Source organism: Chiloscyllium punctatum, chromosome 36 (assembly GCF_047496795.1).
Source record: "Chiloscyllium punctatum isolate Juve2018m chromosome 36, sChiPun1.3, whole genome shotgun sequence".
Taxonomy (NCBI): Eukaryota; Metazoa; Chordata; class Chondrichthyes; order Orectolobiformes; family Hemiscylliidae; genus Chiloscyllium; species Chiloscyllium punctatum.
In genome coordinates this window covers 47,731,785-47,741,477 of record NC_092774.1, presented here as the reverse complement: position 1 = coordinate 47,741,477, position 9,693 = coordinate 47,731,785, and the positions used below count along the sequence as shown (strand labels likewise).

Below are 9,693 nucleotides of genomic sequence, written 5' to 3'. Positions count from 1 at the left end.
GCGTTTGCATTTTTGGGAACTTACTGTGCTCAATTTCACCACTGCATTTTCTATATTACAAAAATCAAAACACTTCAGAAGAACCTCATTGGGCTGGAAACCCCCCAGCAATATCCTACAGTGACAGGTGCTATATAAATGCAAACTTGCATTAACAGAGGAGGAAATGAGCCAAATATGGAACATGAGGAAGCGATCATCAATAACTCATTGCCATGTCAAACAGAAGGCTGATTTAATTAAGCGAAATCAAGAATATTGAACCCCAGACAAGTTACAGGAATTACTAACATCAACTGAAACAAAACCCAGCTGTCGAAATAAGCATGGTTCAATCCCGGGTGTGAGTAACAACAAAATCGCATCGATGCATTTACTGGTGCACTCGCTGGTGTCTCATCACACTGGATGACTGAGTGAAACTCTTGCCACATTTGGAGCAGGTAAAAGGCCTCTCCCCGGTGTGAACTCGCTGGTGCCTCAGCAGATTGCACGATCGAGTGAACCCCTTCCCACACACAGAGCAGGTGAATGGCTTCTCCCCGGTGTGAACGCTCTGGTGTTTAGCGAGGTGAGAGGATTGCCTGAACCCAAGTCCACAGTGAGGGCACTTGAACGGCCTCTCGTCGGTGTGAACACGCCGGTGGCGCATCAGTTCCCCGGAACTTTTGAAGCACGTCCCACAGTCCTGGCATTCAAACGGTCTCTCCTCAGTGTGAACCCGCAGGTGAGCTTGGAGATGGGACGGCCGAGTGAATCCCTTCTCACACAAGGCGCAGGTGAACGCCCTCTCCCTGGTGTGCCCTCGCTGGTGTAACAGCAGGGAGCTTGCCCGATTGAACCCCTTCCCACACTTGGAGCAGGTGAGCGAAGTGCCCAGGGCGTGAACCTGCTGGTGTTTCAGCAGGTTGGACAACCAAGTGAACCCCTTCCCACACTCGGAGCAGGTGAAGGATTTCTCCCGAGTGTGAACTGGTTGGTGCTTCAGCAGGCTGGTTAACTGAGCAAATCCCTTCCCACACTTGGAGCAGGTGAATGGCCTGGCCCTGCTGTGAGTCTGCTGGTGTCTTATCAGGCTGGAGGACTGCGTGAATACCTCACCACACTTCAAGCAGGAAAACGGCCTCTCCCCGGTGTGAACGCGCTGGTGGGTCAGCAGATTGAACGAGTGACTGAAACCCTTCCCGCACACTGAGCAGGTGAACGGCTTCTCCCCGGTGTGGACTCTCTTGTGCTTAATGAGGTGAGAGGACTGCCTGAAGCCAATCCCACAGTGCGAGCACCTGAACGGTCTCTCCCCAGTGTGGACGCGCCGATGGCGCATCAGCTCCGCGGAACTTTTAAAGCATTTCCCACAGTCCGGGCAGTTGAAAGGTCGCTCCTCGGTGTGAACTCGCCAGTGAGCCTGCAGATGGGATGGCCGAGTGAATCCCTTCCCACACACAGTGCAGGTGAATGGCCTCCCCCGAGTCTGACTGTGCTGATGGTTATCCTGGTCAGATGGCTTGCCCTCGATCGGACTGCAGTTATGTTGGGACAGGCCAGATGACTGAGGGAAGCTCAGTCCACACTCAGAACAGATGTACAGCTCGTCGCCGCAGTCAACAGAAAGGTCCTCTTCCGTGTTCAGTAAAGGATGGTGCTCGGACGGTGATAACTCAGGCGACTCTGTCAGATCCATAGGTGACGTTTGGTGTCAGTTTCCCAACTGCAAAACCTCCCTGTGACGTGGAATTAAAACAGGAAGCGTGAACGACCCAAGAAAAAACACAAAGGCCATAACATTGCGTTTAATGAATCCGGTCCCCCGAGGCAGAAGGAGCTGTGAAAGCTGCCGCATGTTTACAGAAACCAAAACAGCGCGTGCTGGAAAAACACAGCAGGTCAGGCAGCATCTGTGAAGAGAGGTCAGAGTTAACATGTCGGGCCCGGTGACCCTTCCTCAGAACAGAGGAGGACCTGCTGAGCTTTTTGCAGCAACCGCTGTATTGGTTTCTGTGACAATGTGGCAGCTTTCATGGGGGCTGTTTTCCCTGGAGCGTCGGAGGCTGAGGGGTGACCTTATAGAGGTTTACAAAATTATGAGGGGCATGGGTAGAGTAAATAGGCAAAGTCTTTTCCCTAGGGTCGGGGAGTCCAGAACGAGAGGGCATAGTTTTAGGGTGAAAGGGCAAAGATATAAAAGGGACCTAAGGGGCAACTTTTTCACGCAGAGGGTGGTACGGGTACGGAATGAGCTGCCAGAGGAAGTGGTGTCGGCTGGTACAGTTGCAACATTTAAGAGACATTTGGATGGGTATATGAATCGGAAGGGTTTGGAAGGATATGGCCCGGGTGCTGCAGTCGGCATAGACAGGTTGGACTGAAGGGTCTGTTTTCATGCTGTACATCTCTATGACTCTAAGGGTCAACAGACCTGAAACGTTAACTCGTGGTTTCCCTTCACAGACGCTGCGCCACCTGCTGAGCTTTTCCCACAAGTGTTGTTCTTGTTTCTGATTCACAGCTTCTGCAGACCTTTTGGGTTTGGTTTTGTTACGGAACCCATTCTGGATTACTAACATCCTGCAGGAAGAGAAACGGCCGCACATTCTGACCTCACTGAAGACTTTGCAAAATTCAAAATTATACTGCGTCTCTGTGAACGTCAGAAACTGCAGAAGTCCTAATAGAGATCTTTCAGGAGCTCCACTATTAACCTTCCCTCAGTCTGACAAATATTAATTAATCAGTAATCTCCAGTCTCTCAGTCAATTTCGTATTCAAGTTGCTGCTGTCCCTTTAATTACATGAACATAGAACATTACAGCGCAGTACAGGCCCTTCGGCCCTCAATGTTGCGTCGCCCTGTTATACTAATCTGAAGCCCATCCCACCTACACTATTCCAATGACAACTTAAATGCACTTAAACTTGGCAAATCTACGACTGTTACAGGCAGAGCATTCCGTACCTTACTATTCTGAGTAAAGAAACTACCTCTGACATCTGTCTTATACCTATCTCCCCTCACTTTAAAGTTGTGTCCCCTCGTGTTTGCCGTCCCCATACTTGGAAAAAGGCTCTCCCTGTCCACCCTATCTAACCCTCTGATTATCTTGCATGTCTTTATGTTTTGAGAAACAGATTGCGAAACAGATTTTGGAAAGGTGCAGAAGCCACAGGGTAGTAGTCATGGGCGATTTCAACTTCCCAAATATTGATTGGAAGCTCTTTAGATCAAGTAGATTGGACGGGGCGGTGTTTGTGCAGTGTGTCCAGGAAGCTTTTCTAACTCAGAATGTAGATTGTCCGACCAGAGGGGAGGCCATATTGGATTTGGTACTTGGTAATGAACCGGGGCAAGTGATGGGCTTGTTAGTGGGTGAGCATTTTGGTGATGGTGACCACAATTCTGTGACTTTCACCTTGGTTATGGAGAGAGATGGGTGCGTGCAACAGGGTAGGTTTTACAATTGGGGGAAGGGTAAATACGATGCTGCAAGACAGGATCGGAGGAGCATAAATTGGGAGCACAGGCTGTCAGGGAAGGATATTGTTGAAATGTGGAACTTTTTCAAGGAACAGTTACTACGTGTCCTTGATATGCATGTACCTGTCAGACAGGAAAGAGATGGTCATGTGAGGGAACCTTGGTTGACGAGGGAGGTTGAATGTCTTGTAAAGAGGAAGAAGGAGGCTTACATAAGGTTGAGGAAACAAGGTTCAGACAGAGTTGGAGGGATACAGGATAGCCAGGAGGGAGCTGAAGAAAGAGATTAGGAGAGCTAAGAGAGGGTATGAAAAATCTTTGGTGGATAGGATCAAGAATAACCCCAAGGCCTTTTATGCGTATGTGAGAAACATGAGAATGACGAGAACAAGGGTAGATCCGATCAAGGACAGTAGTGGGAGACTGTGTATTGAATCGGAAGAGATAGGAGAGGTCTTGAATGAGTACTTCTCTTCAGTATTTACAAATGAGAGGGACCGTATTGTTGAAGAGGAGAGTATGAAATGGACTGGTAAGCAAGAGGAGATACTTGTTAGGAAGGAAGATGTGTTGAGCATTTTGAAAAACTTGAGGATAGACAAGTCCCCCGGGCCTGACGGGATATATCCTAGCATTATGTGGGAAGCAAGAGAGGAAATTGCAGAGCCGTTGGCAATGATCTTTTTGTCTTCACTGTCAATGGGGGTGGTGCCAGGGGATTGGAGAATGGCGAATATTGTGCCCCTGTTCAAAAAAGGGAATAGGGATAACCCCCGGGAATTACAGGCCAGTTAGTCTTACTTCGGTGGTAGGCAAAGTAATGGAAAGGTTACTGAGGGATAGGATTTATAAGTATCTGGAAAGACACTGCTTGATTAGGGACAGCCAGCACGGATTTGAGGGGTAGGTCTTGCCTTACAAGTCTTATTGAATTCTTTGAGGAGGTGACCAAGCATGTGGATGAGGGTAGAGCAGTGGATGTAGTGTACATGGATTTTAGTAAGGCATTTGATAAGGTTCCCCATGGTCGGCTTATGCGGAAAGTCAGGAGGCATGGGATAGTGGGAGATTTGGCCAGTTGGATAGAGAACTGGCTAATCGGTCTAAGTCGGAGAGTGGTGGTAGATGGTAAATATTCAGCCTGGAGCCCAGTTACAAGTGGAGTTCCGCAGGAATCAGTACTGGGTCCTCTGCAGTTTGTAATTTTTATTAATGACTTGGAAGAGGGAGTCGAAGGGTGGGTCAGTAAATTTGCAGATGATACGAAGATTAGTGGAGTTGTGGATAGTGAGGAGGGCTGTTGTCGGCTGCAAAGGGACTTCGATATGATGCAGAGCTGGGCTGAGGAGTGGCAAATGGAGTTCAACCCTGTCAAGTGTGAGGTTGTCCATTTTGGAAGGACAAATAAGAATGCAGGACACAGGGTTAACGGTAGGGTTCTTAGTCAGGTGGAGGAGCAGAGGGTTCTTGGGGTCTATGTTCATACATCTTTGAAAGTTGCCACTCAGGTGGATAGAGTTTGTAAGAAGGCCAATGGTGTATTAGCGTTCATTAGCAGAGGGATTGAATTCAAGAGTCGTGAGGTGATGTTGCAGCTGTATCGGACCTTGGTTAGGCCACATTTGGAGTACTGTATGCAGTTCTGGTCGCCTCATTTTAGGAAAGATGTGGAGGCTTTGGAGAGGGTGCAGAGGAGATTTACCAGGATGTTGCCTGGAATGGAGAATAGGTCATACGAGGATAGGTTGAGAGTTCTCGGCCTTTTCTCGTTGGAACAGAGAAGGATGAGGGGTGACTTGATAGAGGTTTATAAGATGATCAGAGGAATAGATAGAGTAGACAGTCAGAGACTTTTTTCCCCGGGTACAACAGAGTGTTACAAGGGGACATAAATTTAAGGTGAAGGGTGGAAAGTATGGGGGGGGGATATCAGGGGTAGGTTCTTTACCCAGAGGGTGGTGGGGGCATGGAATGCGCTGCCTGTGGGAGTGGCAGAGTCAGAATCATTGGTGACCTTGAAGCGGCAATTGGATAGGTATGTGGATAGGTGCTTAAGCTAGGACAAATGTTCGGCACAACATCGTGGGCCAAAGGGCCTGTTCTGTGCTGTATTGTTCTATGTTCTATGTCTCTATTAAGTCACCTCTCAACCTTCTTCTCTCTACCGAGAACAGCCTCAGTTCCCTCAGCCTTTCCTCGTAAGACATTCCTTCCATACCAGGCAACATCCTGGTAAATTTTTTCTGCACCCTTTCCTTTCACTCACTGCCCCTGTGTCCAAAGAGAATTGGAAGGTTACAGCTACACCCTCCACAATTTCCACTCGCGCGGCCCTCAGTAACCCTTGGACGCATTTCGGTCAGAGGGTGGTGCGTGCGTGGAACAAACTGCCTGAGGAAGTGAAGAAGGTAGGTACAACTGTAACAGTTTTAAAAAGCATCTGGATAAGTATATGAATAGGAAAGGTTTAGAGGGGTATGGGCCAAACGCCAGGAAAAGGGTCGACGTGAGATTGGCACGACTGGCCGGGGCTGACGAGTTGCACTGAATGATCTGTTTCTGTGCTGATGCCTCATCAATTTGAAGGTGCAGCCTAGCCAACTCTACCTCATTTTCAATGTTAAAGCACTTAAGGCGTCTTAATTTCCTCCTGTTTGTCTATGGCCAGAGTGGCATCCTCTTCCATTATGAAGTCAGGCACAAAACCGACACTTAACTCAGCATCCTTTTCAGTTCGCAATCAGACTGACTATACCTTTCCAACCTTTTCGCTAGTTACATGCCTTTTGAGCACACCTTGATTCACTTCTCTGTTAGCATGCAGTCTTCTGATATATTCCCTCTTTGGTACAGTTATTTGCTGAATCAATTCCCCACCAAATCTTCCAAACTCAGAATCGCGACAGAGATTCCCTACAAGGTGGAAAGAGGTCATTTGGCCCAACAAGCCCACACTGACCCTCCGAAGAGTGACCCACCCATACCCTATTACCCTACATTTACCCCTGACTAATGCATCTGACCTACACATCCCTGAACACTATGGGCAGTTCAGCAGGGCCAATTCACCCTAACCGTGCTTGGTTTGCAGTTGGTTTCCTTTTCCACCCTGCTTTTTCCCCCATTTCATTGCCTAGGAAGCTCTGGATTTGTTTACCCACTCCGTCCCTTTCACAGGAATGTACCTTGACAATGTCAGCACTGTTCCTTCTTTAAAAATGGTCTATTGCTCAGTTACAGACTTGATTCCAATATACGTGGGTCAGAACCATCCCTAGCCCATTGAAGTTGGCCTTCCACCAATTACTTACTCTTACTCTTCGCTGATGTCTTCGATCACAGCCAAAGACGACAAATCTTTTCAGCACAAAATTCCAAACTTGAAGATATTCATATTTTGATGAATCGAGGGACTCGGTCACGTCTTGATATGACACTCGGCTTGAGAGTTCCACTTGTAAATCATCATCTACTACTATTCTGCAGAAATTCAGAAGAAACAAACATTTCACTTGAAAGAAAGCAAAACACTGCAAATTCTGGACATCTGAAACAAAAATAGAAAACGTTTGTGAGAAGATTTGTAGCTCGGGTGCTCGTTGTTGTGGTTCTATTTGGTGTTGCAGACGTTTCGTCCTGTCTGGGTGACATCCTCAGTGCTTGGGAGCCTCCTGTGAAGCGCTTCTGTGATCTTTCCTCCGGCAGTTCAACTGGGACAACACTACTATTATAGGATAAGCCAAACAGAGAATAGCCAGGGAATTCCTAGAGGCATGGCACTCATCCACAGATTCTATCAACAAACACATCGACCTGGACCCAATATACTGGCCAATAGTGGACAGCTGGAACTGACAACCGGAAACGGCAGAGACAGGCCACTATAAATGTCGGAGGAAACATCACAGAAGTGCTTCACAGGAGGCTCCCAAGCACTGAGGATGTCACCTAGACAGGGGACAAAACGTCTGCAACACAAATTCCCAGCTCGGCGAACAGAACCACAAAAATAGAAAACACTGCAAAACACTACAGGTCCAACAGCATCCATAGAGGAAATCAGGGCTAAATCTTCAACTCCAATGACTGTTCATCATTCAAAACATAACAGTTTCTTTTTTCACAGATGCTGCCTGAGGGTATGAAGTTAAACGCAGTGGATATCCAGAGACTTCAGGGTTTGGGTGTTCAGGTATATATCTTTAAATTGGCACAAACAGGTGCAGACAATAATCAAGAAAGCTGAAACAACACTGGCCTTTATGATTAGATTCCCTACAGTGTGGAAACAGGCCCTTCGGCCCAACAAGTCCACACCAATCCTCCGAACAGCAACCCACCCAGACCCATTCCCCTAATTTACCCCGACTAATGCATCTAACACGACAGGCAATTTAGCGTGGCCAATTCACCTAACCTACACATCTTTGGACTGTGGGAGGAAACCAGAGCACCCGGAGGAAACCCACGCAGACACGGGGAGAATGGGCAAACTCCACACAGACAGTTGCCCGAGGCGGGAATTGAACCGGGCCCCTGGCACTGTGAGGCAGCAGTGCTAATCACTGAGCCACCCTGCCACCCCATATCTAGAGAACTGGAGTACAAGGATGCAATAAACATGCTGCAATCTAGCCCTGGTTAGACTCCACTTGGAGTACTGAGAGTGGGGCTGGGCACCACACCTTTGGAAGGATATACTGGCCTTGGACAGATCCTGATGAAGGGCTTTTGCCCGAAACATCAATTTTGCTGCTTCTCGGATGCTGCCTGACCTGCTGTGGTTTTCCAGCACCACTTTAATCTTGACTCTAACCTCCAGCATCTGCAGTACCCTTTTCTACCTGGCCTTGGACAGAATATGACGTAACCTATTTGAATGATGCCTGGACTTCAGGGTAAATTTTTTTTCAAATTAGATTCCCTGCTGTGTGGAAACAGGCCCTTCAGCCCAACAAGTCCACACCGAACCTCCGAAGAGTAAACCACCCAGACCCATTTCCCTACACTATTGTTCGACAATTAGCCCTGACTAGTGCACCTAACCTACACATCCCTGAACAATTTAGCATGGCCTGTTCACTTAACCTGCAGATCTTTAAATTGTGGGAGGAAACCGGAGCACCCGGAGGAAACCCACGCAGACACGGGGAGAACGTGCAAACCCCACACAGACAGTCGCCCGAGGTTGGAACTGAACCTGGGTCCCTGGCGCTGAGAGGCAGCAGTGCTAACCACTGAGCCACCGAGGAGAGATTATACAAATTAGGCATGTTCCATCTTGAACTTGGAAGGTCATGGAATGATCTGACTGAAGTCTTCAGGATATTAATAGGATAACATAAGGGCCGTTCAGGAGAGATGGGAGGAAGCACTTCAGGCCACCCATCAGCTAGTGACTACTTGAATGGCCTGCACCAGTTTCTGAGCTTATTCCAGCACTTCCTGCATTTTTAGTTTTGCTTTGCTGTGCACAAGTCCTCCCCTCCGCCCCTTCACCCATCGCCCTCTCCATAAAGGAGGATCATGATGGTGTCCCCTACCAGACAAGTCCAGGAAGGGACATGCACAACAATGTTCCATGAGCTGGTTCGAAGATGCCCGCGCATGCGCCCCGCTGCCCGTCGCTCCCCTCACCCAATCAGCCTCCGCCCCTCTGCAAAGGTGGCCGCCGTCATCACGGGCCCGCGCATGCGCGTCACTTTCCCCCTCCCCCCCGAACCCACCTCCACCCCCTTTACGAAGATGGCCGCCGTCATCACGGGCCCGCGCATGCGCCCCGCTGCCCGTCGCTTCCCCCCTCCCCCCCGAACCCACCTCCACCCCCTTTACGAAGATGGCCGCCGTCACCCAGGGCCCGCGTCGCCCGGAGGCCGCCCCCCCCCCGCGGATTCACCGCCAACGCGGGGCACGGGAGGCCCTGACTCGGGGTTTGTTCGGTCCGCTGGCCGTTCACGGCGCCTCCCCTCCCTCTCGGACCGCCCCTCTGCCAGGTTGTGTTTATCGCTCTCACCGGCGATGGAGCCGAAGTGACCTCCTCGCCCTCGGAGTGTCCGCACCGTGCGCGTCGCACTGCGCATGCTCCGGTCGTGTCCCATGCGCCTGCGCGGTGGCTCGTAGGGCGTGGTCTGCTTGGTTGCGGATGACCGCAGGATGCACGAGCTGCGGTGGGCCATTCAGCCCATCGAGTCTGCGCTGCCATTCAATCATATGTGGTTGAT

General features: G+C 49.5%; 1 protein-coding gene across 7 annotated transcripts; it reads right to left on the bottom strand.

Annotated features, from left to right (window-relative positions):
• Window positions 1-218: 218 nt before the first annotated feature.
• Window positions 219-9,588, bottom strand: LOC140460463 (uncharacterized). 7 transcript variants are annotated; one of them, XM_072555001.1, is made up of 4 exons: window positions 9,486-9,588; window positions 6,784-6,952; window positions 2,417-2,565; window positions 219-1,721 (listed from the first exon to the last, which is right to left on the bottom strand). In XM_072555001.1, the coding sequence occupies exon 4, from the start codon at window positions 1,679-1,681 to the stop codon at window positions 374-376; it is 1,308 nt and encodes a 435-aa protein (XP_072411102.1). In that variant the 5' UTR covers window positions 1,682-1,721; window positions 2,417-2,565; window positions 6,784-6,952; window positions 9,486-9,588; the 3' UTR covers window positions 219-373. The 7 variants fall into 7 exon arrangements, with proteins under 7 accessions (XP_072411102.1, XP_072411106.1, XP_072411104.1 ...); XM_072555005.1 differs by having other exon boundaries at window positions 6,790-6,952; XM_072555003.1 differs by lacking the exon at window positions 9,486-9,588 and adding an exon at window positions 9,290-9,444.
• Window positions 9,589-9,693: the final 105 nt, after the last annotated feature.

Bases quoted from the DNA above. Each gene is read 5' to 3' on its own strand.
- LOC140460463 (XM_072555001.1), bottom strand. From the start codon at position 1,681: ATGGATCTGACAGAGTCGCCTGAGTTATCACCGTCCGAGCACCATCCT.